This window comes from Dicentrarchus labrax, unplaced genomic scaffold, assembly GCF_905237075.1.
Source record: "Dicentrarchus labrax unplaced genomic scaffold, dlabrax2021, whole genome shotgun sequence".
NCBI lineage: Eukaryota > Metazoa > Chordata > Actinopteri > Moronidae > Dicentrarchus > Dicentrarchus labrax.
In genome coordinates, this window is record NW_026136719.1 from 14,725,172 (window position 1) to 14,751,201 (window position 26,030).

Sequence of the window (26,030 nt, forward strand, 5' to 3'; positions counted from 1 at the left end):
ATTTTAAGTGAAGAGAAAAAAGAATGTAGATGTTTTTTTTTTTTTTTAAATAAGCATGGTAGTGTTGGTTGTTTCATATTACCTCTAGCCGTTGTTTCTCACATATCACTGCATACTGCCCAATGTGACTGTCCAGGCTTACAACATTACTCTTAAGCTGTTAGGAAAGGGAAGAGGGAGGAATTTAATGAAATCCTATATGTATAGTCCAAGAATCACAGCAGGTATAATTATATATATTACATATAATATTGTAATTAAAACAATATGATTTAATACTAACCGAGGACTTGATCTCCTTGGCCCTGTTGGCATATTTAAGAGTGTTGTGGGTGTCATCATATGTACTGGATGAGGGGCCAACATTGGCAATCATAACCGTCCTGCAGTTGCCCCCCAATGAGTCTTTAAGTAGTCGTGTCAGCTTGCTGTCCCTGTAGGGTATATGGGTTTTCTTACTCTGAAACAAACAAGAAATGAGAAAGTTTGAAATGAACCAATACAAAATCTGAGAATCCACTACTTCTGTCAAACATGACACAAATCAAAATGATAGAAAGAAAAAGTGCGTTATTGCTGTGGTATGCAGACAAGCAGAATGTGAGGTGAGTCTTAATATGCATTCACCATCTGGACAAACTCCACAAGACAAGCTTAGTCAGATTACACTATTTGGTAGGGACCAATAAACCTAACGGGGAACAAAATTCAGTATAGTGTTCATTTTGAGGTAAAGCGGGGAGCAGCCATCCACAGCAATGGTCTGGAGTCTTTCCGCAGCTGGTCTGTGAACACAGTTCAGTCTGTAATAATGGTATTAGATAAACTACAGCTGCTTAGGTGAGTCACAATCTCGTGGGCATTTGGATTGCAGAAAGTCACATTAAAGTTAAGTAACAAAGGAGTGTAAAATGATCTCTTTTGGGGTTCACAGCTGTGCCTGCACTTCTCCCTGGAAAAACCCTAAGCCTACATCTGGATTCAAAGACCTTAGCTAGAGTTCATGTCAGGTCCAGGGAGTGTCAGGATAGCCATGCCAATTTGGAATAAGAATTTTTAATAAGAGCAGGCATTCAAACTGACTTTTGTCCTTAAAGTCATTGTCTAAAAATAAATAAACATATTTCATAAAATTGACTAATAATTTGGTCAATCATGTGGAATCTGTCACACGTTCAGTGTAAAACGATCCCCTGCAACTTACAGGCAAAGGGTGGGAACAGGAAGTGCGAAGGAGCCACGAAAAACGTTAACGCTATATAACAAAATTGCAGATCTTTTATCGTCCACTGGTTGAACATGGTTATTAAACATAATTTAGTTGGCAAACATGATCTGGTAAGTAGGGTTGGGATGCATTATTATTCCACCCTTTTTCCACCAATTAAACCACGATGTAGGGTTACAGCTATTGGTTAAATAAGTATTCAAGCATATTACCCATTATTCCATCAATTAATCAGATAAGCAATACTTTTGCTTTATTATAGCAATAGTAGCAATATAGTAATAGTAAATTTACAATTCAGAAAATAAGACATGTCTTTTAAATTGTTTCAGGGTTTCCTCTAGGATTTTCTTCAGCAGCAGAGGTAAAAGCTGTTGTGTATCCTCACTGTACTTGCAGTGGAGTATTTTCAAAGTGGGGCATTAGTAATTTTATTTAAGTTAATTATCTCATTCATCCTAAAATTTGGTTAGCACACCCACAGTGTTCCCTGCCGAGGCTTACATTTTAAGAAAGGTGGAGAGAAAGGTACATAAACTAGGTATTAAACAGGCCCCAGAGCTTAAGACCGTTGTGTTTATTATGTTGCTGCAGTCTCTCCGTCTACTTTAACAAAAGCTGTCTTTAGTTTAGTTTGCCACATATCTTAAAATCTGGCAAATTCCTGTTATAAACTAAGCGGCTGCCTGAGACAAATCAGCCCCTCCTTTCTCTACCAGCTGTACCTACAGGCTGAGAGTCATCAGAGGACAGAGGACAGGATGAATGACTGATACTGACTGATGTCTGTGTTCTCCAATCTTCATAAACTTCACTCATTATTGTGATGTCAGGAATATGATTTGTTTTCTTGACATTTTAGATGTTTCCAGTGAGATATTATTGAGTTTATAAAGTGGCTTTGCTGTTGCTGCTCTAGAAACAACATTTAATTGTATTTATTCAGTTCTCAATTTAAAGACAACCAGACTAATATAGAAACTGTATAGCCAATATACACGCTTCAATATTTGTCATAATACAAGTCATATTCTCATTGCAATATTGAACAGGGTTATCACACATTCTCCTGATATCGTGCAGGCCTAGTTAACAGTAATTCCAGGGCTGGAGGGTGGAGAACCTATATGTCTTATGATTTAAATACAAACTGAGCAATCAGAGAGATTGGAGGGAGTGACAGAAAGTTTAGTTTTTAACATTGCGGCACAGAAGCTGACGATGTCTGAAAATGTTTACGTGCACACATGAGCATTTCCGAAAAGCTCAGCTTCCTCTGTCCACACCGCACATTAATAAAGACTGGAGCTATCAAATGTTTCCACTTTGGGCAACATTTTCAGAAAGCCCCTTTTTTGTGGGCGGGAAACACTGGCCTTGTGTGGACGGAAGGCCAAACCGGAGATAAAGGATGCGTCGTAAAATGTATCTACATTGCCTAAGGCAAACAACTTACAAAAAAAACCTCTGTGCAGCATAGCATGAAGATGACATACTGAACAGCCCAAACAGAAGTAACAGACATTCTTCTCACTCAAACGAATGGCATGTCAGCCCAGACACAAGTGGGGACATTCTGTCCTGTAAACAATGGCCACAACATGAATTCCTTGTCCGCCAACAGTAAACACTGGAGCACCAATAACCATGGGGACAGGGTAGAGAAGGAGTTGGGATTAGAAGTGGGCATTGTAGGTTGAGTACATCAAACTGTGAGTTCACAACCACAACTCTCAAGAATGGTGAGCAGGGTATAATACTAACTGGATAATATACATTAACCCCACCCCACACACACACACAGTTTTAACCCAAGAATGAAGTAACCTGTTGAAGATGGATCACATTTCAACATGGCTGCGGTACATTTGCACAGCACTTCCTAAATGCATGTGGGCTGCTTGCGCCTCGTCCCTTGAGACTGGTGTGTAAAATGAGAAGACTGCTTGACAGGTTAATGTATGCAACTGGAATGAAATAATACCCAAATACTCAGTTGACTCTCCACTTCCCAGGCTCTCTGTTTCATATGGAGGCTAGTGGTTAACTTCACAGACCGATAACCATAACAACAGAACATGATGAAAAATTTCCACATGCACTGATGATCTGCTGACCAAATACAGACATAAAACACAAATACAAAACATTTCATTTGTGGGCAGTGTATGATGTGTGTAAAACTGCCTGCACATTCCCTGCATTTGTTTACTGTGTCTAAAATGACACACTCACTGATACAGTGCATACCTCTGGACACATCTACGTGAAATACTGTTTTGTGACTGTGATAATGAAAATGACAGCATACTATTATAAACATTCTCTGTAAACATGGTATCAACATTTGCAGCTGTTCATAGAGTAAAGAGCTATGTATCAATGTATTAATACAAACTGCTCAGAATCGAAAATTCCACCATATCATATACCAACTAAGATTGGATGGTTGGATGAATAGATCAGTTCATCTAATATTACTAGGCAGCTGGACTCCTGAGATCAAGAAATCACCAATCGTGCGAGAATTGATTTTGTCAGGTTGTGGCTTATTGTTTGTTATTAGCATGGGTAACACTAACTAAACACTACATAAGGGCATTTTGCACAAGGCCCAATGTGTGTGAGAAGTACTGTTTGCTCAAAAAAAACAACGCTGCTGAAGAGGTTGGTACAGATGCTGCCGAGATGAGTTATATCAAAACTGGAGAGTTTTTCGTCATTAAAAGACGAGCAAAGAAGGGTACTGAAACTTTTCTCGGTGGAAAAAATGTTTTCGCTCCTCCCCTGACTTCGGTAAAGGGTTTGACAAGGTTATATGGTTTGTTGATCTGATTGGTTGGAGTTAACCCATGATAGACAGTGCCTGCCCTTTTCTAAACTAACGCTGAATTCCCAAATGGTTCTGTGTAACAAGCCGTCTGACACAGTTAGAGTCCATCACCAGTCATTTTATTTTACTAACGAGTGAAAGGGCTCAGTGACAGACTCTTGTTTAGCGAGCGTGAATTCAGAAGGTAAATGGTTGTATTTTTCTTCTTAACAAGGAAAATAGGTATAATAATATTTCCTTTGTTGACATGTTGTGAGTATATTTATACCTAAGAGAGCTTGTGGAATTCTCCCAGCTGAAATTAGGTGGTGGTGGTATATTCAAAAAATACAGAACCAAAACAGTTGTTCATGAATCGGTTTGTTAGTGGCTGGCGAACAAAACCAACCTGGGAGGAGTGGGGACTCCCCAGCAGCCCCCTGCATGCACAAATATATTACCAACTGTTGGGCTGACCCTGTGGTGAGGGGTGATGGTGTACTAAAACATACACTGTACGTTACAGTACATTTAGGGTAACATAAACTCACCTTTGGGTCAGCAAGAGCATTGATAACATTTCCTAGGGCAAGGAGTGAGCGGTTGATGTTAGCACCTTCCCGTAAACGAGCCCCTTTGGCGTTGGTGGCGCTTGCTCTCTCTGAGCCTGCCAGATCAATCAGGCTCATTTTGGCAACGCAGACATTAGGATTGAGGCTGGCGGTTTTGTCCTTCTGTCTCAAATATATCTGGAGAAAGGGATACAACATTGTCAATTTAAGACAAACTGTGATGCATTTTGAGATGTTTGTAGTGAAACCAGATACTTCAGAAGTGAAGATATTAGTAATTACCCACTTGAAATTGGGGAGTGGGAACAGTTTGCAGCTAAGCTTTCATATTCATGGCTCTTCTTTTGTAAATGATGGACTTTTACATTGTTTTATAAGACTGGATGAAATACCTGAAATACAGCATGGGACCGGGAAGAGGTAGCATTCATGTCAGTGGGGTGCTGGGTCCGGTTGCGGTTGCCAGAATCCAAAGCCTCAAGAATGTGCTCTGCAGATTTAGGCTGTATAGGGGAAAAAGAAAACATGATGTGTGACCCAGTAAAAGGCCTGATTAGGAACCACCACAGTGCACTTGCTCATCACAGCAACATAACAATATATCTGGATATGTTATCCAAATAATAAAAGATCTGATTATGTCTTTGCATCTACCCCAGGCGTTGTTAATACTTTCTTGTTATTGTCAGTGCGGTCGGATTTCTGTTCTTAATTATTTGTCCCCTCTTGTAAATATGGTAATTATAATACATTAGGTTATTCCTTTCCTTATTTAAAAAAAATATATATTTGTCAATTTGTTTGTATTCCAGTGCCAGCATTAGATAAATGATATGCCTTGTCGAAAGAAGATCAGATAGACAGATGATTGCAATGCACATATCATGTAATACATTTCAAACTTTAAAGCATTTTCATGGCACAGAATAAACATATAAATCAGTAATTAGAGGCATGTCTCATTCAACCTTCCCGCATGCTTGCTCTCTAAATTTGAACAACAACAACCCATATTTTATGTTCACTAATGACAAATATCTGTATCAATGTTATATTGTTTAGCCTAGCACAGCATGTGGCCAGGCAGATCCGATCACGCATTTACATCTTTCATTAACATGCATTTTTATATGTCTGGATAAACTGTCTAGATACAGATCACATTTTAATATCAGATATAAACTGGGTCGTAGTTACAGTTGACTGTTTTTATTTTAACAACGAAGGCTATCCCTCTCCTTCACACTATTTTTTGATAGTGTATTAAGACAGGCAGTGAATTTCTAAATATCAGTGCTCGGAGGGTAATTTATTCTTCCTTCCTCAATGGACTTGGAAATTATGTTATTATAATTAAAAACACTATGTTATGTTTTGCAAATCAACAGAAATATATATATAAACTAATAAACTGACTTTGCAATGACATCAGTATCTACTTTTAAGACGCTTGATGATGCTATGAGGGGGGGGCATTTGATACATGCTGCTACTAACCTGATGCAGTGTGAGGCCCTGAACAACCACTCCTTTAGAACTGTCCTCTCTAACTGCAAGAGGACCCACATTAGCCAACAAGTCTCGGATCTGTTCATTGTACACCTGTAAACAAACAAAGAATATAACTGCAAACCGCAGCAAATCCATCACAACCATCCCAAAAGATCAACTGATACAAAAAGGTATTATTGTGTTCAGGCCCTGTAAGGGGTAAGAGTTAATAAAGAAATGTTTAAAAGTGTTAATAGAAAATATATATATATATATATATATATATATATATATATATATATATATATATATATATATTATATATATATATATATTCTGCACTAATATAAAGAACAGAAAACAAATAAATATAAAAATGTTTACCTCAAGATATGAGAATGCAACAGCAAACTCTTTCTCCTCCTTGGCATCATCCATGCGTTGAAACAGGTCTTTCATGGTGCGGTACATGACCCCAGGGTCATTTTGTGAGCCTAACATAGTATGTGTCTTGCCTGCTCCAGTAGCACCGTATGCAAACACTGCAATTGAATGGCAATTAAAGAAAAAAATAATATAAAGACATGTATATTTACAATAAGAAGGATTAAAGCAACAACTACAATATCAAATTTACTATGGATCGAGATAAACCACAAACTGTAATGTGAAAAGCCTAAATTACAAGCTTTAAACTCACACCTTTGAACTAAATGCAATTCTTACGTTTTTGGTTCTTTATGAAGAGTATAATGTCCAGTTTTTACTGAAACTGTTTTAGAGAAGCATTGATTCAATTGTATGACCATTTTGGATGCTGCAGTTTGTGGTGTTATTGAATTGTATTGCGGTATACTGACAGGTGTTTTCTATTATTTTATCCAATCCATTTATATCAGGGTAGGCTAAAGAACAGAAATGCCACTGTGTGTAATGTAATACAGTTATACAGCACCACAGACTACATCCTCCAAATTGACCGTGCAGTTGAATGTTTCAGTGGGATCAAGATTTCCAGGTGATTCAAGCATCTTTCAATGGATCAATGATGACCCTCTAAAGCTAAATCTGTTTCTGGCCCTGCTTGAAGTGAGTACACTAGGTGTCAACATTTTAAAACACTGGAACTGCACAGTGTTACAAGCTGGTGACCAGCAAGTGAACCCTGGAGCAGACAAAGTAAATTAACAGCAGCCAGCAGTTTCAATTAATGATATGGCAGCATGAGTCAGCGAGCCATGTTGAGGAAAAAACATTTCAAAACACAGCTCTAAAGGGCTGCTGGTGTGGTTCATAACTGCAATTGAACAAAACTAGTATTTAGTCATGCTGCGGTTGAAGAGAGGCGGTCAAAAGTCCAAACATTTACTGCCACAACAGATGAGATCACTTTATTATGGATCCCCCTAAGGTTGTCAGACTGTAGCTGTGATTATGACTATAGCCATGGGATGATTATGGCTGTGACACATTCATTTTTAAGGGCTATAACACTGACTAGGGTTGTTTGTGTCCAATGACATGGTTGTGCCCCTGTGGTGAACTGGTAACCAAATCAGATAGAAACACTGTGGGTTCAAATCCTGTGTGGCTTAATGCCGTAGCGCCATCACCCAAATGTATTTGCTGCAAAGTTAGGCTATCAACACACACACACAAAGAAGTCCGTAGCCTAAATTCCTGATTACAGAAATCAGACACATTAAATATAAAAATCAAATTCTGTCTGTGGCCCATTTTTTTGTTTCCTTTTTTCAGCTTGAGTATAAAATATAAAGGAAAAAAAAATGCTGTTATTTGTGTTGGATTCAAAATGAATAATGAAATAACAAATTGTTTTTTGATTCTATACTGAATTAAGATTAGTGGGATTATTGCTATATCATCTTAATGCAGAGTCACTCAGCTGTTACTTTACATTAAGTATAAGTATACAATACAAATATTAGTATGCACTAATACACTGCAGCTGTATTATTAAAGCAAAAATAAATCTAATTTAGATATCGACTACTGAATGACTCCGATATTCAGTACAAAAAATAGGGGATAGGGATTGTTCAGTTATCATGTTATGTGATTTTTTTGGGTATGTCCACATGTTGGGCGGCCTCATACAACTTCTGTTATTACCTGTGCTGTTGAATCCATTCATCACACCGTCCAACACTACTTTAGTGGTATTCTCAAAGATATCAACTTGAGTAGAGTCCTCGCCGAAGACATGGTCAAAAACAAACTTGAGGTCTTTGTTAGCCCTCTTGTTGATGTTTCGGTTTCGTACTCTTTGTGACCCAAAACATGATGTGCTCTCTTCCTTGGGGTCAAATATGAGCATGTGGTGATCAACAACCTGGACCACATTTCGACAGTTTTCACGCTTCTCACGGTCACTGGTTGGTCTCACTCGAACAACCACCTTTACATGGCTGCAAACATCACTTGCCATTATGGTCCCTTTGCAGTAACTGATGTGTTTCTGCAAAAAACAAAAACAAAGGGTTAATTCAATTTACTACATTGCAAATTGTAAAAACCAGTGTAATTTTTAATAATACACTCAAATTGGGAAACAAAAGGGAAAATAGTCAAAACAAGGACCTACATAGTTGCCTGGTACAGATTATGTAAAGCTGCTTGGGGTACAAATAAAATAGGCTTGACTGGCTTAAGTTATCAACAAGTCACTAATTGACGTAAATAGAGTTGGCATATGTAATAAAATATCTGGGGGAAAACAAACTCTCTCCTATATTGTATAAAAATGTATTGGTTATTCTGTGTATACAGAATACAAAATCATACTACTGTAAGACTGGGTGTGCGATGTGTATGTTATTATATTATGTAAATTATATTGTTTTACTGATTGATGTTCTTGTATTCTTCTTATTTTATATTGTACAGTGTCTTTGAGTATTCAGAAAAGCGCTTTCTAAATAAAATGTATTATTATTATTACGTGTTCTGTATATGCACACTGTCGTCCATACTACCATTGCAGAGATAGCAGAAACGACTAGCTCCATTTATACACACTAAAATAAAACTAATGCACAAATGTTAGCAGCCAGGTGGCAGTTTTCTCATTAATTAAAATCCAAGTAAATCAACCGGTACGTTGCAACAATGAAGCTTAACGACGGCGTAATGCAGTCAAACAGTTAATGCCTAGTAAACACCTAAAATAAAAGTTACCAAATAAAAATACCTGACAGAATTTTTACTGTTAGCAAATTGCCATTTAACATGTCGGAATAAATATTCAAATCAAGCACACATTGCAATATGACATTTTTAAAGGCGTAAACCTGCCAACGTAAACTTGGCAGGGTTGGCTAACGCCTGCTAGCTAAGCCAGCTAGCTCTCTCACAAACTCCCAACGGTAACTCCCGTCAGCGTTGTTGTCTTTACTTTCACCGTGTTCAGGTCGAGTCTCACCTTTTATGAGACGAACAGCAATCTCTCACTCCATCACCACCGCAACGCAGACACAGGTAGTTCGTGTAAAACAATATAAAACTCGCTAGCAACGCTCAGATGGCCGCAGAAAGCACGACAAGCGCCAATATTTTCAAAAACAAGCCGTCGTCCTCTGTCGCAGCAGATTGGATGCGAGTCTCCGGTCACTGGGCGGTCCGGAGTGACGCGGCGGGCATGCTGCTGCTGCCGCTGCCGAAGGCGGAGCTACTCTCTGGGTCTACGACGGTAAGCTCCTGCTCCAGTTAACCTCCTGAGGTGTTGTCACGGTTCTCCCCCTCGGTTAAACAATGTTTTTAAAACTCTTAACCGAGTGCGCTGTTTGCGTCCGACTCGTGTATTCGTTAGTGTGAGCTAACTGCGCGCCGTCATCCAACATGGTGGCATAGCAACAGTATCTATTGCATCGCTCCGACGTACCAGGTGTAAAACGAGCAAATACAACAGCTGCTACACACACAAACACACACGTGTTGAAGAGCAACGAAAGGTGTACTAAACGTTGCATAACTAAGATGTATATGTAAGCTGTGTAAAACACACTTTTTAAAACACTTCTTTTAAGGTGAATTTGTGCGTGTAAGTGAACCGCACGTCCACGTTAGCGCTGGTGTTTTTAGCGAGGTGGTTAGCTAACGTGCTTTCACACCCAACCATTGTGCCTTTTGTGTGGTACTCCGAAAGAGCAACGTACACTTGGTTACACGCGTTTGGTTAAATGAAACCACCTTGTTAACAGCTACCAACAACCCAGAGCTGTACAGTCATGCTGACCCTCCTACACATTTCTAGCTTAATGGCTAGCAGCTAAGTATCCATGGTAATAATGAGGGGCAGGGGCGTAGCTACAACCATGGGCCCTTAAAAAAATACCTTCTCAAATTAAATAATAATGTTCCTATTATCCTATCGTGAGAGTTATTGCCCACCTTTCACCCATCTTGGCACTGGAACAGTTTAACATACCTCTATATCATGAGACAAAGTCACGTGATTTTGTGATGATCTTCTCATTGAAAGTATGGCATGGATAAAAAAACAATCACAAATGTAATCAGAGGTGATAATAAATGGACTGTATTCTCAAAATATTCCTTTAATTCTTTTGCTCTTCCACTAGAGGATCGCTTACCTTACCTGAAAGATGTAGTATTTTGATTTTCATCTAGATGCATTTACCGGTAATGTAAGAATAGTGGGTATAAATAGTTGGTTTTTATTTACAGCAGGGTGTATAGCCTGCAGTCTTAAAACAATCATGCATCTTCACTCAATATTTTTATTGTCACCTCTCCAGATACTGTGTAATTCTTTGCTGCCATTGAACATTTGCTTTGTGATCACTAATGCCATGTGCACACTTGTTGAATTCCTTCATCTCCTTCAGATATTTCTGTTGTATTTGAATCAAACATCACTTACAGAGCTCTAATTTCCAATACATCTTGTTGCCAGGAAACACCTGAATACCCTTTTAACCATGTGGCTCACTTTGGTGCCTGCTGCGGGCAGTATTGTCCATGTAGACTACCAAAATGTAGAACTAATCAGTCGAAGATGTATTTACTCTTCTTGTGGGTGTGGTGGTGGTGCAGTGTTTGAACCTCAGAGGTGTGTGCTGTCGGATGAGTTCAACCTTCAGAGTGATTCCAGATGGCTTAAATGGTTAAAACTGTGATGCCCTCTTGTTTTGGTTGGACACCCGAGGTCTGCGAGCTGCTTAAGTCATTTGAAAAAAATCCCATCTGGAAATATCAAAGCTACTTTGTAAGCCTGCACCATGAGATTTCTGTCATTTTCTGCATTTCGCACTTTTTTAAAAAACCTTTATTTAACCAGAAAATCTCTTTTTCAATGGTGACCTGGCCAGGAAGAAGCAGAGGTGAGTGCATACCAATTATGCACCTATAAATTATTACAAAACAATACATTACAAGTAGTACAGGGTAAGATGATATAGGCCTTGTGTTTTTGTAACTATCCCAGACAATAGTTCAGTTTAGGTCCACATGCTGCATCACCATCTTTCTTTAATTTATAATATACTCACTCATATTGAGCAGTGCTACAAACACTGCTCCTCTTAACTGACTAAAACACTTCCTATTTCATACCACAACACAACTTTGCTCTAATTGTCTCCATAGATCATTACAAGGATCATGGTTTTCCACATGTGTTTGCGCTCCAACCCACTGTTACGGAAAGCAAATCTGGCTGTCAGGAGAGTATGGAGGTCTTGGAAGATAAGCCTGCACTCTTCTACAGTTTGTGCATCTTCTGGTCAAGGCCCCCCGGACAGTTCGGTAGAACTGTCGTCTGTGTCAACCGAAAAGCTTCTTCATACGCCTGTCATGCTTAAAGAGGTGCTTCATTACTTAGACATCCAACAAGGTCAGGTAAGTTTGCATCTTGTTTGTCTAAGCTTTTTGATGTCCTTAAGAAAGTTAATGTCTGTTAAGGTTCTTTTAAATACGTCAAAGGTTCTTTCAGATCAAATGAGGATACAAAGTATTCAAGCAAAAGCATGGTGCAAAAGTGTCATTTATTTCTTAATACCATTATTGCAAATAAAATGTATTCACACGCTGATGAATATGTTTTGAGACTGTCTGCAAATCTGAAGTATGACTAAATTGAATCTGTTGGACTGACTGCCCTCACTTATATTAACAAGTGATTAGGTCGTAATTGTATTTTCAGGCATTGTTATCCTGTCTGCCTTGACTACTGTGCTAATGGCACAGGCATGCAAACTGATACTGTTCCTCTAATGTGTGTCAGAACATTTGAAACACCTATCAACGTCATACATTTTGATTCAACACCACCACCGACTACAGGCTCAAAAACTACTGCAGAGCTGAATCAACACCTCCCTGACAGCATCAAAACAATATTATAAGCTTCACAAAGATAGGATTTATTGCATGGCTGTTGTATTATTGTTGTGATAAATACATTGATTGGATTTGAATTGGATAAAAAATACCATACCAGTGTTGAGAATTAGTTTTCCAAATGTGTGCATCATAACACCTCAGCAGTATCTCATTTCAATCTTAAGATAACTATTAAAAATGACCTCTTCACTGATAATTATTCTCTTTACAGAGATGTTTGTTGCTAAGGTAAAAAAAATCCGTTCACACACTATATAACAACTTGTTATAAAAGCACACATGAATTGGACAGGATGCCAGTGGCTTGGCTTTCACTTAATGTATGTACTACCAGGACAGATGGGCATGAGTCAAAAGCCTTCTGGTGTGGCAGGCAGCATAGGAGGGGAAGTGATGCCCCCCCATATAATGCATGGTCAAGGCAGGTGGGGGCCACGGGTCAACAACTTAGTCAGGAATTGCGCCACTGTAAGGCTGTTGGCAGGACACAGGGTGCTGCGTCGCTCCTGCCTGAACTTTAGCACCTCTAAACTCCTCCGCTGCCCGCCCATTTGCCAACTGTCCCAAGACAGCTTGCCAATCAGATGCTATTAAAAACACTTTGATAGATTTTGTTTTTTGTACAGTACATGCAGTAGACCTCACTTACTGTGACGCTCTGTGGAAATGTTGTATGGTAACATTTGGAAGTCATGTTTTAAATGTTGCTTCACTGCAGATGTCTGTTAATTTATTTATTTATGTGATGACACATATGTCATGTTGCACTTTCACTGGTTCTTTAACCACAGCAACAATACAGACCTTATGAGGATGCTTACACATATTACACGTTCATATAACTAAATTATAATTCTGTGGACACGGCCACATGCTCTGTCAGTTTCAGTCAGGCAATCACAAATCTGAATTCTGACATGACACTTTGACAGAGCTGCCATTTAAGCAGTCAGATTTGTGGTGGTTAAGTGATGGTGTCACTAACACATCAGTTGCTGTGAGGAAGAAAACCTACCCTTAGTATCAGACGAATGTCGACCGAAATCACTGAGGGCAGTGAGATTAATAATTTGAATGGCTATTGTAAAATAATCACCAATATGTAATTGCTCTTGTCAGCTGAAGCGGAGTGTGTATGAATGGAGTACTTAAGCGATGATGGGTGTCAGAGCAAATACTGCAGTTAAACCAAAGTGTGTAAATGGAGTCTTTCAGCGCCCTGCTGCCTCCCACACAGGACGTCTGGCTGTAAATGTGTATGCAGGTAGCTAATTTGCACTGGTAGCCTACACTATATTTTCAGTTTTACAAATGGCCATCATGCTTATTGGATCTGGACTGATAGCTTGTCATATTTCTTCACTGTAAGCAAACATTCACTTAACAAAGAAGTATGCAGCTCAGCACTAATTGGCTGAAAGGTTCCAAGCAATGGCTTTGAGACAGTTTTCTCCCTTGGTTTGATGTGTTTCTGTATGGAGCAGCATACTGGAACCAAACATAAACTGTGTTTAGCCACTGTGTAAAACGTGGGGAATAATTTTTTTAGCCTTGCTTGCTGTGTGGCTGTAGGGATGGTAATGTTGGTCGGTTGGTCCACCACCATGTAACCCAACAGATATTTGATGGATTGCCATGAAAGTTTGTACAGATATTTACAGTTCCCAAACGTTGAGTCCTCCTAACTTTGGTGATTCCCTGACTTTTCTTATAGAGCCTCCATAAGGTGATATTTGGGGTTTTGACATTTATTGTATGGACACTCATGTCCCCCTCTTATAGTTCCCTCTAGCACCATCATCAGGTCCGTTTTTAATTTGTCCAGTACTTGGCTGCACTTTGTGTTTAGTGTTAATTAAAAATGTTAACATGCTAAAATGCTTCCTTTTAGATGGTGAACATGGTCATGATCATGATCATTGTGAGCATGTTAGCATGTTGAGGTTAGCTTTTAGCTCAGTGCCCCTAAACACTAGCCAATGAAACAGTTTGTACATCATCATCTAGTTTTCATTGACAAAATCTATTTCGTAATATTTCTCGATTTCATTACTTTTTATTTTGTTTTAGTTTAGTTTTTGTTGTGTAAAAAAGATTTTAGAAGAAATTAAGATCCAGGTTAGCTGAACTGAATGGACGAGAAAAAAAAAAAATTTCTTTCCCCATTGGATCTATTCTTAGCGATGACGCCACATTCAGAGATCTTAACAGTTACTTTGGTGAGTAGTTGTATAATGTTGTCATTCAGTTTCAAAAATAAAACCACAAGTTGTAATAAACCATAGTTTTCTTCTAATACCGTACATACCTTTTTCATAATGTTTTATTTAAATTGTCCACCAGATAGAGATGTTTGCAGTTGAGAGTTGTCAGTGAGAACTGGAAGGACTCAACTACTTTATCCTCTATACTTAGACCATGAGCAGAAAGGTGTACAGAACTGCAAAGGGTTGATGCTCAGTGGAACAGGCAGAACCTGAAACCCCTGTAAACTACAGCGAGCCACTGAATTCAATTTTATTGCTAAAAAACAGTTTAAATGGAGTTTTGAAACCTTCTGCAGTCATTGGTGAGAAGAAACAATAATAAATTTACTTTTTTTAGGTTTAGGTTTTCTTTGTTATAATGCTTTCATGAAACTTTCTCTCTAACTCAGTTATAAAGAATTGTGCTGAAAAAGGACGAGGCATGAGGACTCCTCCAGTGGCGCAGGCTGCTTGTGTAGGGGACCTCCTCTAGAATAGATTAATGAGCCATCAGCTGAGAGTCCAGGGGAAAAACCCTGTGCTGCTGTAGAAGGAGAAACGAGCTGCCTACTCTTACATTTCAGTCTCAACACACTCCCCCTTGTGGAATTAATGAGGCCATAAGTGTTAAGCCTACTTTTTTGGATCAATATCACAGTCTTTCAACAATCAAGTCATTTCTGAGCAGGATTAAGCAAATAATAACTGTTGGTTGGACAGATGTATGTTATACCTTGTACTTTTATTTTTACCTCTGTGAATGCAGACAGGTGTATTCTTGTCTTTTGCTGATATAACAGGAGATTTATTATCCCTAACAGTTATAGGAAATGTTTTAAAACAAAGTTTAAACAATCATATTTTTTTGGCTTATATATAATTATGTTGGTGAAATGCATGAATCAGGATGAAATGTATTTTCATCCTGAGTCACTATTGTTTTCTGTTTAACTCTTGTTTGATGAAATAATTAACTTTTATGCTTTAATTAGGGTAAACTGTGTTAGAACAAGACCTCTTAAAATGCTGGTACAAACACAAAGGCAACAAAAGTAAAAAGAAAAAAGAAAGAGAAGTGTAAACTGTTCCTCGGACCACCAAAGCACTGGAATTTTTAATTCTGGGGTCATTGTGAAAGTAACAGAAGCATTCATGCCAACTTATGTAGAAAGCAGGTGGTCGCCGATGTGGAGCTCGCACACCATAAATAGCATGAACCAGGCTAGACTCATGATGACAATGGAAATCTAGCACAAAAATAGAGCAAAACGGGCAAACCACAAATCACAGGTGTTGTAGCTTGTTAAGGCCCTGAACCACAGCAGACTTAGTTGAGTGCTGCATTTTTCACTTCCGCTGTTATTTGGGTTATTTGGCTGGCTGTAATTCGGACACATGAAGAGGCACTCTGTTCTATGGATAGATGACCACCAAACACTCTGCCAGCTGCTGCTTCTCAATGTTTTTTTCTTTCTTTCTTGGAGATGGGACATTGACTAGGAAAAAGTAATATACAGTTGTGTGGCATAAAAAAGTAGTTACCATCTGTTTTATCTGTCATTTCCACATTTTTACATTAAGTGTGGTTTTGTGGAATTTGCAGCTGATGGAGGTTGTCCGGGAGGAAAAATGCATCAATGTTTGATGCACATTAATCCAGCAAGCGTGTCTCTTATCAGAGTGCTAATATCAGCACAGGATATTTTTTTTTTTTACCAGGAACTGAGTGTACCAGCTTGTAAAGAGGGGCATCGACAGGGTTAATCTGATCTTGTCTCTTTAAATTAGTTTAAAGTCTTACAGCTGAATTTTGGGCCATCTGAGGTGACAAATGAGTCTACAGTAACGGGAATACCATGTACTTTTGTTGAAGACTATTTAGAAACTTAATATGCAATCTTTCAAAACCTTTATTGTAAAACGGATAAAACTGATAAATTCAATGAAATCTATAAATGTGTGATACATACTCTCTTTCTGGTCTTTGTCAGTTCATGGGCTGCAGGGTTTTAAAAGTACACTTTCAGATGAAAGGTCCTTTTTTGTGTGATTTTTACCTGTTTCCTAACTTATACTTCCAGCTTCAGCCAGGTGAAGCGCTGTTGTGAATACAAGCAAAGGGGTAACATGATCTTGTCTCTTCAAATTAGTTAAAAGCCTTGCAGTTGCTATTTGGGCCATGCAGCTGAAGTCAAGAAATGTCTGTAGGAGTAGGTATGAAGCATGAGGGAGGTACAGCAGTTGAACCCTGAAGATATTTTTTGGTATATTTTATTTTTTGTAAAGAACTTTGCTTTATAAACTAATGTTTTTGTTTTTTTTTTAAATAATTTGACAGTTTCTCAGCCAGTGTGTCCTAAGACAAACAAAAGGTTAAATTTTGTAGCTGTTGTAAATGAACATATGCATTTGATGAATATTCCAAGCGTTTATTATAATCTTTTATTTTTCAATTTAAATTTAAACTGTAATCAGCTGTGTATTTGTAGGCACTTAAATGTGATTTTTAATTATAGCAGTGGAAAAAAATGGCATCTTATATGAATATGATAACACATACTAAAGTTGCTGTAGTCATCTTTTAAAAAGGTCTAACACCCCAGACCAACTCAGCTGTTATATATATATATATATATATATATATATATATATATATATATATATATATATATATATATATATAATTCACAGAATAAACACTGTATTATCTTGAACAATCAACGTATTATTTTCTCTGTACTAAATTTGCCACCACAAACTCTTCTGGGTATTCAATGTTTTTTTTTCTTTACACTCCTTTTTTGGGAGCACTGAGTAGTGAAAGAGGAGGCTGGTAAATAATTGATCCTTGTAATTAAACACTCCAGCCAGGGATGCTGGGGCTGATTGACGGCCAGATATTAGGCCCTTGTCTCGTAAGGTTGCAAGTTTAGTCTGAGGTTATCAGTGGCCAGAAGAGTCTTTCTCCCTCCCTGCCTCATTACTTTCATGAGTAGAACATTTCATAGTGGAGTGGTGGGTGGGGGTGTGGTGTGAAGACAGTCTGGGACTTCATTAGCCAAATGGGGCGCCTCAGTCTACAGAGCGCCAAATCGTTCAGCCTTGCTGAGCCGACAACCCGTTTGTGGGTGCTTCACCACACTGTCCTGTTAGAGTTGTTTTAGCCCTTTTTTATTTTGCACTGTCTTCAGCTTCGGGTTCACTTGAACAACAACTTGAACAAATAAAACAAGCCTTCCTGCGCCTACCTAAGCAGACGGTGTCTATCATAACTCAGCTCAAGTAAACCTCCCTCCCACCATCCAAACTATATTTGCTCACCTTTCCAGTTTTGCTACATTGCTTACAAAGCTGTATATCTTACAGCTTACAGTACAGTATTTTGTCCAATAAAGCTTAAATGCTCCCCTAAAAGTAAACACTTTCCCAAATGTTGCACTTTATTGATGTTTGATTGAATTTGCCATAACAACATTGACTGTGTGTGCGTGTGCGTGTGCATGTGAGAAATGGTGTGACAGAGAAATCTCTTTACAACTGATGCATGCACATGACATCAAATAACAGTGCATGGCGCGGGGGTAAACTGGAGAAGAGTGTGCTGCTACAACATCAATTACTGAGAGTTATATTTGCATATAGCTTTAATAACAATTATTGAAATTGTATAACCTTATACTCGCATGCATCCAATATCGCTAAACTTAGTAAAAATAAACTGGAACCCATCCTTGATGCTGAGTTGATACTATTACAGCAGGTTTTATTGCAATATTTACATTTGTTCTGGTGTGTGAGAGTGGGTATGCTAATCAGATACATGCCCTGTGGACAGCTGGATTTAGATGACTCATTCCTGCAACACATCTTCAATTGGTGTTTGTGTGAGGTCCAACTGCATTATCTCAGTGGTCTTTCTTTTAAATATGTTCAGGATAATTAGATAACATTTATCATTTACTCTAGTTACTATGTATCATGTTATGGGTTTTTGTATCTGTGGGATTTATGATTATTGTTATATATTGTTGGAATTTTTAATGCCTATTTTTCTGATTGATTCAGTTTTTTATCAAAAATCTCATCTCTCAGCTTATTTAGACTAGCAGAAAGGGTGTTTTATCATGATTGTTTTGATATTGGTGTTCTTTTTAAAACAGCGAAAAAAAGATAAAAAAATATATTGCCTGACATAAGGTGAATACTGAATATATCACACTTGTTTTTAAGCGATCTCATTTCATATCACTGCTGTCAACTGTAAAGTCTAGCCACACTTAGGTACAAGCTTCTAAATGCTAGAAATGTGAGCGGTGATGTAGATGAAAGTGTTCTGATCTGCAAACGTCAGCGAGCACACGCTTGCTTTCTGTGTAATGTCATCAAAGGTGTGGCCCATTTCACAAAAGCGATTTGTGAACACTGCTCACACACAGATCGCAAATGGTGGCAGCGTCACATTTCAGAAATGACTGTTGCTCTCAGATTGCAGAAACATTTGCGAGTCGTACAGGGCTCTCACTTCACTCATGAGCTGCAAGTATGGCATTTGTTTTCATGATTAGTGAGAGGAAATGATCTCATGTTGTAAATTGCAGCTTGCATGTTGCATGTGAAATGGGCCCCTGGCTCAACGTCTGACACAACACAATGCAATGTCATCTGCAAGGTGCTTCATTGGTCAGTTGAATATGTGCAAGTTACAGTTGTTGATGATTGTCAAGACAGAGGAGAACATGGTTGTTTTTGACCTTTCAGTTGTAAAATTTCTGCAAATAGTATTATAAACCTCTTGTCTTGTGGTCAGTTTAAACTGAAGGTGATTTAAAATAGGTGTGATGTATACTCTCTTCCTCAGCATGTGCACCTGCATCTAAATTATCTTTATTAAACTGCTGTTACACCTTTTCTGATAAAAGTCAGTTGCAGTGACCTTATCTGTGTAACCAACATTATCTATATTCCCAGCAGCATCCAGATGAAGTGCTGTTGTTCTCAGCTGGAGTGCTCCTGCACCTTGCCTACTCTGTTTCCTGACTAATTTGGCAGGGAAGAGCATGTCTGCTCGACACTACATGACACCACTGACCTAAACCAGTAACAGAAGTTTCCTCGCTTCCTTCTCACTGGACACCACCTCCACAGTTTAACCAGAGTATCTCTGCACAGCCTTTCTGATTTTGTACTGAAGATAATTTGCTTAAAATGTATCTGTATGTAAATACTTTGTTGTGGTACTGGGTGATACACTGAATGAACCGGTATACTGGTTTTAATTTACTGTATGATCTGGATTTTTCATACGCCATACTGGTGCTTAGCTGAAATAACTGCTATAACTCATAGATAAATATCTCCTTGAATACTTAAATACTGTAAGTATTTTATGTCAGTTTATAGTGTTCATACAACTATTTTAAAATAGTTTGTAAAGGAAACTAAGTTAAAGTTGTGGGCTTTTTTCAGTGCACCACTCTTAAACCAGAAGCCGGATGTGTTTTGGCTCACCTTTACCTCATGCTGATGAGTACCTGTAGGAAATATATGCACACTGGCAGCAGTGTTAGATGTAGTAAATTTCAGTCTGTATCAGCAGCATCCTGCTGAGAGGCAGCCCTCACACACAAGCTTACTTATCCTCCAGGCAGCCTAAGGCTCCTGAGACTGACCACTACCCTCCCAAAGGCTAAAAGAACTGATGTCAGAGATTGAAAGCCCGGAGCTGGCTGATGGCCTTTTGACAGAATGACCATATAGACCGTAAGACAATTGTCATCCATTTAATGTTAATACCGTGATAGCCTGGTTGCAGAATTCTGAATTGCCTCCCTCGTCTCTGATTTATAGGATCTTTCCCTGAGAAAAGTGCTAATAGCAACCAAAGCATACGTGTTGAATGAAAGGGAAGTTGGTGGGGTATGTCACTCACTACTTACTGGTTAAGGCAAAATAATCCTCCCTCCCAAACAGAAAACTGCTGACAAGAGCATGATGTCAGAAGGGATAATTAAATGAAACTAAATGGTAATTCAGCCTGATTAATAGGCTAATACTATGAGTATGGCCACCTATTGACACAGACGTGCTGGTGTACCTACAATATGTCTAGTCTCTTTTGAAGCTTTTGTAACCACACTGAAATGTGATGCACTCTGTGGCCTTTACAGTCCCTCCACCTCTTTTTAACAGGTACAGCTGGACTGATGAGAATACCAGTCCTGGAAAAGGCCCAAGGCAACTTCATCAGTAGCGCTGCACTACGAAGCTTCCCAAGTGTCCACCCCATCTTCTAAGCCACTTCCACTTCCACTGCCCCCACCCCATTCCCTAGTTCCTTTCATTTCATATTGTATTGTCAACCCAGTCTTCAAACTACTGGAAGCGTCTTCTTAAATGCCTCTAGATGTCTTTTCCCTATTACCATGCCTTCCACCACGAAGCCTTCATTTAGCTCGACTCCTCTTTGCACTCCCTAATGGACTTGGCCCTGTTCTTCTTTTGTCTTCCTTTAGTACCATGAAATTCACCTTCAGGAGAGAAAGCCATCTTTCCTGATGCTTCTTTACATTTTGTGAATATAGTTAGATGATTCCACCCCCTCTTTTCAGCTTCTCCTCTGTTTTCTCTTGGGCTTTATATAGTTTGCATTGTTTCCTTGGCACACTGTATTGGCAGTAGTGTCACCCTTAAGAGAAATCTTTCAGAGCAGTGAAGAAGAGCAATGAAGCACGTAATCATTTTGAATAGATCCACTGCATCATTTTTGACCTTATTTCTTGTTTCCTGTTAAAACAAAGAAATAGCCTTTTGGCACTCTGTCACAGTTTGTGTCGTTTCCTATCCACTGGAAGTTCGTAGTCTATATTTTGTATTTGAACAACTTTGCATTTGTAAGCATGTGAGAATAGCAGCATTTGCAGTCAGATTAAAAAGTTTTCATTTGTCAGTAGAGACCGTCCTCTTGAGAAAAAACACAGCATTGGTATTATAAAATGGCCTGTGTTTACATTTGCTTCCAAAGCTGGAGGAAGTGTGACATACATCGCAGCGAAATGTTGTATGGAGGAGTGGCAGAATATTGCGCTGTCTTGGACAATCAAGATCAGGTTTTGCATCTCCTCCTATACCCACACTCAGTGTTTATTTTGTTGTGATGTTTTCTTAACTGTGAAGGTGATCTTTCCCTAACGTTATTCTAGTTACCAAAACTGAACCATACCTTTCCCACTATTTATTTGGCATAATTGTGATCTTCCTTTAATTATAACCAAGAACTTTTAGTCACCTAAACTTCACCATGACTTTACCATCAGGGCAGCGGACCAGAAGATGATCATATTACATTTATGGAAAGCTTTTAAAGACATATGTAATGTCTTACATATAGTGCACACCAATTGTTTCTGAATAAGAAATCAAGATACAGTAGCTGCTATGTGCCCATCCAGGGACAGAATAGTCAACATGCTTTGACTCTCGGAAATAGGACAGTGGCGTATTCTAGTGCTCATCCATCCTTGTTAATGCACATCAAGGCTGTGGTTTTACAGAAAAAATAATGGGTGAGTGTTTTTGATGCACGTCATGCACTGACCATGATTGTTGTCCATCTCCAGGCTTATTTTTGTGAGCGGCTTCATGGCTATTGTCAGACCAGCATAAGGCTTAATATATTGTTTAATTTGGGGGAGCGTAATGGCTTAAAGATCCCCTGCAGACATGGTTTAAGACATATAAAAATACTCTGCTTGAAATTATGAAGAAGATTTTTCAAAATAAAGTCAAATTACTTTTATTTAAAATTACATCTAGGGCGTCACTCTCATTGAAAAATAATTTTTCATTTTAGACATTTAACTGCTGGACAAAAGATGAAGAGTTTTATACTAGACCACAATTGCCTTCCAATTCCAGTTGTAATGCCACAAAATCATGCTTAAATGACATGTTAAGATCTAAGATGAGCACAGAGAAACTTTCCACCTACAGCCGATGAATGTGAAAATGGTCTTCTGGTGTCGGCACATTCATTATTCTGCACAGTAAAGGTCAAACATCCAAGTGAAGTAACTATAAGCAAAGCTCAATTAGGTAATATTGCAACAGTAAGCTTCCCTTTGGCTTATAACTAAGAGAATAAAATAATAGTAGTAGTAATAATAATAATAGTTGTGACACTTGCGATTTGACTAGACTAATCAAAGTAATGAGGAGGATTTCGCACACCGCAACTCTCTTGCCCCTATTTTCAACCCCAAACTAACCTGCTAGACTGTGGGAAACATTAATTTGATTATCATGAACGACTGTCTCCCACAGCTACACAGCAGAGAATTGAGGCTGTTGCTGTAAGGCTGCGGATTCTGGAGCCACGATGCTTAGTGTACAGAAGAATCTGTTTGGTAGATTAGGTAGCTGTAATTTAAAAAAAAAAAAATGTAGGTAATATTATATCGTTATAGTTAACCAGACAGGCTGGTATAGGAACATGTCGTAAATATATCTTAATATAACTACATTATCGAAGACTCACCCCCACCACAATATGTGACACTGTTATAATAAACATTGACATTTTTATAATCGAACACATACATTTATATTTAGGATATCTTGCACTGACTGTAAAGTCATTTTGTAGAAGTCACTAGACTTTTGCTGTAATGCACCTGCACATTTGACTCACAATGTTACTCCCAATAATTTGCTTAAGTCTGTATTGTTAAGTTTTTGTCTGCATTCAGTTTTATGCGAAAATGAATCTTTCCAGCAGAGAAAATGTAGCTCTGTAAATCTCCCAACCTGCAAGACAAAAACAGACAGTTTGGCTGGGGGGGTGGGGGTGGAGAGTGATGACTCATGCACACAGTAGAGGTTCCTCCCTTTCCATTTCTTTCAGTGTCCAATCAGTTCTTTCCCAGCTGTCACTCATTGCCTCCAAATCAGATCACCACAATGCTTTACTATCCCCTGTAAATCACTTTATTTGCAAAGGTTTTAGAACATGCGAGGTAAATAAAAATACCATTTGCATCATTTTGACACACAGATTGCTGCTGGATAATGTTATAACCTTACTGTGCAGATGATAATCCTCTGCATCTAGGATTGGGGTTTTTTTTGTCATGCAGTGGTCCCAAATTCAGCTGAAATACACATGAGCACATTTTCTAAGGCTCTAATAATATACTTTCAAGTTTCTAATATATAAACATTGAGCTATGTTTTCATTTTGACAGAAAAAGTCTTAATACTTAATCAAAATAGTTCTCAGAGAAGAAAGATTAATTTGTCATTTTTTAAATGTAATTACTTTCAATTACTTTTTCAGAATGCAAGCAGCCTATGAAACGGTAGAAAGACTAATCGTTGCCTTTGGTTGCCCACGTACAGTAAATATTGAGTTATTGGCTCATAGTTTCCGAGAAGATACAAGTGCCTGCTATCCCTGTTTCTCCAGGGATCTCCTCAGCACCATGGTGTAAGAGCCAGTCTCAGGACTCCTTGAAGTGGGCGGATGCTTGACATGGGCTTTATGAGCTTTATGTAGAGGAGGACAGGGACTGGGGTTTTCCTCTTTGCAGGCAGATTTTTATTGAAAAATATAATAAATGTAACCATAGAAGAAAGGAAGTGCTGGCATGAATTATCTGAAAGTGGTGGTGAGAAAAGAAGAGTACATAAAGGAGAAGAAAGAATGAAGAGGAAGTAAATGTGAGGGGGTTGAGGATGTTTGACTTGAGGTAGGTAGAGTGAGGGGAGATTACATTACAATATCACAAGACGCTTCGTAATATAGCAGCAGCCGTACATGAAGCTTTAAAACTACTCACTTTAAAACCATTAATCCATAAAGTTTAGACTCCAAAAAGATGACATCCAAAAAAGAAATAATCCAATGTGTAATGGTAGAAGAGTAAGATCTTTTTCACTAAATAGCATTTTTTCTTTTTCAGCCACATTAGGTTGACTACTACAGCGCACATTGGGTGTTTCGGAAATTCTTTAATGCAAGATCACTCCAAGGCTAGGGAGAGACTGGTGTTTTTAGTGGCACTGGTAACATCTAGGAATAACTCCAGGGGCTTAGATAACATGGCACAGTATATCTCTATGTCCTCCTCCATGCTACAGTGTTATATTGACACTCCCGCTACATAATCTAGGGATAGCAAGTGAGTTAAAGCAATAGTTTTAATCATTCCAGCAAGACAAATAACCACCTAACCATCCATTGAATTACGAGCCGTTGGGGCTTCTATCTTGACATGCTACTTCAGCGACTACGACCCTAAATAGTGATTAAGTGATTCGCAATCGGTGGTCTAAACTCTTGACTGATTGCTCTGCTTTGCCACCAACATTTTAACACGGGCAGGTAATTTGGACAGCCTAATGGAATCCAATAGGATTATCATGTCAAAAGTCTACTTTTATAACACCTATAATATACAGACTTTATCCTGTGATAGAGGCGTTAATTAAGTCTAAGCATTGAGGTCATAGTTAGTGATATTAACCCTGTAAAGCCTGAACCATGAAATAATTGCCAGAAAATTAAAATGTTCAAAACTGAAGCGTTTTTGAAAATTATTTCAGACATTATTTTTTTTTTTTCCATATTGCACAACATCATCATACATATTCTGTATCTGCTAAAATTAAGCTATCACGCAGCAATGACCAACCCACCAGTGGAACCAGCATGGTTGAAGAGGAACTTTTCACTTAGTTTGGTTCATTTTCCGGTTCACAACCTCTTTATTTTGCATTGTGGTAGGCCTGAAAACCGTTTCTCCTCTTGTTCCGGCAAAGATGGACCTTACATTACATGTTTTTCTTACCTTAACTTTTTCAAAATTGGCAAAAATATCCTTGAAAAACCACTTGTGGGTCACTGATTGATGGCAGCCATTTTGGATGTCTCAATTGAAGGCCCTCTGGTGCATGAATTACTGATCCCTGGTGGATTATCTGTATGTGTCTGATTGTATACAACAGGTTTTTCAGGAAAAAAAATATCACTGATGATGTAGAGATCTCAAAACTCATGTATCAAATATGATACACTCAGCGTTACAGGGTGAATGTCAATGGAAAGGACAAATATAGTGTAGTCTCAATAGCAAAAAATAGTAGCAGTAGAATTCACATTTTTAAAAGTTTGTTTTATTTGTTTAGTTGTATAGTTCAGGAATGGGCATTTTAGGTTCAGTTCACCAACAACATAGCAAAACACATGTTTTCACTATTGGTATCCAACCTTAGTTGGTTCATCTGTTAACTTTGTTGATGTG

The 26,030-nt window shown here is 38.4% G+C and overlaps 2 protein-coding genes across 3 annotated transcripts in view; one reads left to right on the plus strand and one right to left on the minus strand.

Annotated features, from left to right (window-relative positions):
- The window catches only part of kif18a (kinesin family member 18A), a 31,073-nt gene extending 21,383 nt beyond the window's left edge, over positions 1-9,690 (minus strand). Inside the window, exons 1-8 of the mRNA XM_051378974.1 lie at positions 9,546-9,690; positions 8,237-8,582; positions 6,488-6,645; positions 6,110-6,214; positions 5,005-5,115; positions 4,592-4,789; positions 284-460; positions 83-157 (exon numbers count right to left, since the gene is read on the minus strand). Of these exons, the coding sequence (XP_051234934.1) occupies positions 83-157; positions 284-460; positions 4,592-4,789; positions 5,005-5,115; positions 6,110-6,214; positions 6,488-6,645; positions 8,237-8,552 (1,140 nt within the window). The 5' untranslated portion in view covers positions 8,553-8,582; positions 9,546-9,690. The remainder of the gene's footprint in view (positions 1-82; positions 158-283; positions 461-4,591; positions 4,790-5,004; positions 5,116-6,109; positions 6,215-6,487; positions 6,646-8,236; positions 8,583-9,545) is intronic.
- Positions 9,630-26,030, plus strand: part of mettl15 (methyltransferase like 15) — a 43,067-nt gene continuing 26,666 nt past the window's right edge. The window contains exons 1-2 of one of the 2 annotated variants that reach the window (XM_051379819.1): positions 9,630-9,812; positions 11,732-11,983. In XM_051379819.1, the coding sequence (XP_051235779.1) occupies positions 9,645-9,812; positions 11,732-11,983 (420 nt within the window). In that variant the 5' untranslated portion in view covers positions 9,630-9,644. Of the gene's footprint in view, positions 9,813-11,455; positions 11,467-11,731; positions 11,984-26,030 lie in introns of those variants that run through there. The other variant, XM_051379820.1, reaches the window with a different exon arrangement.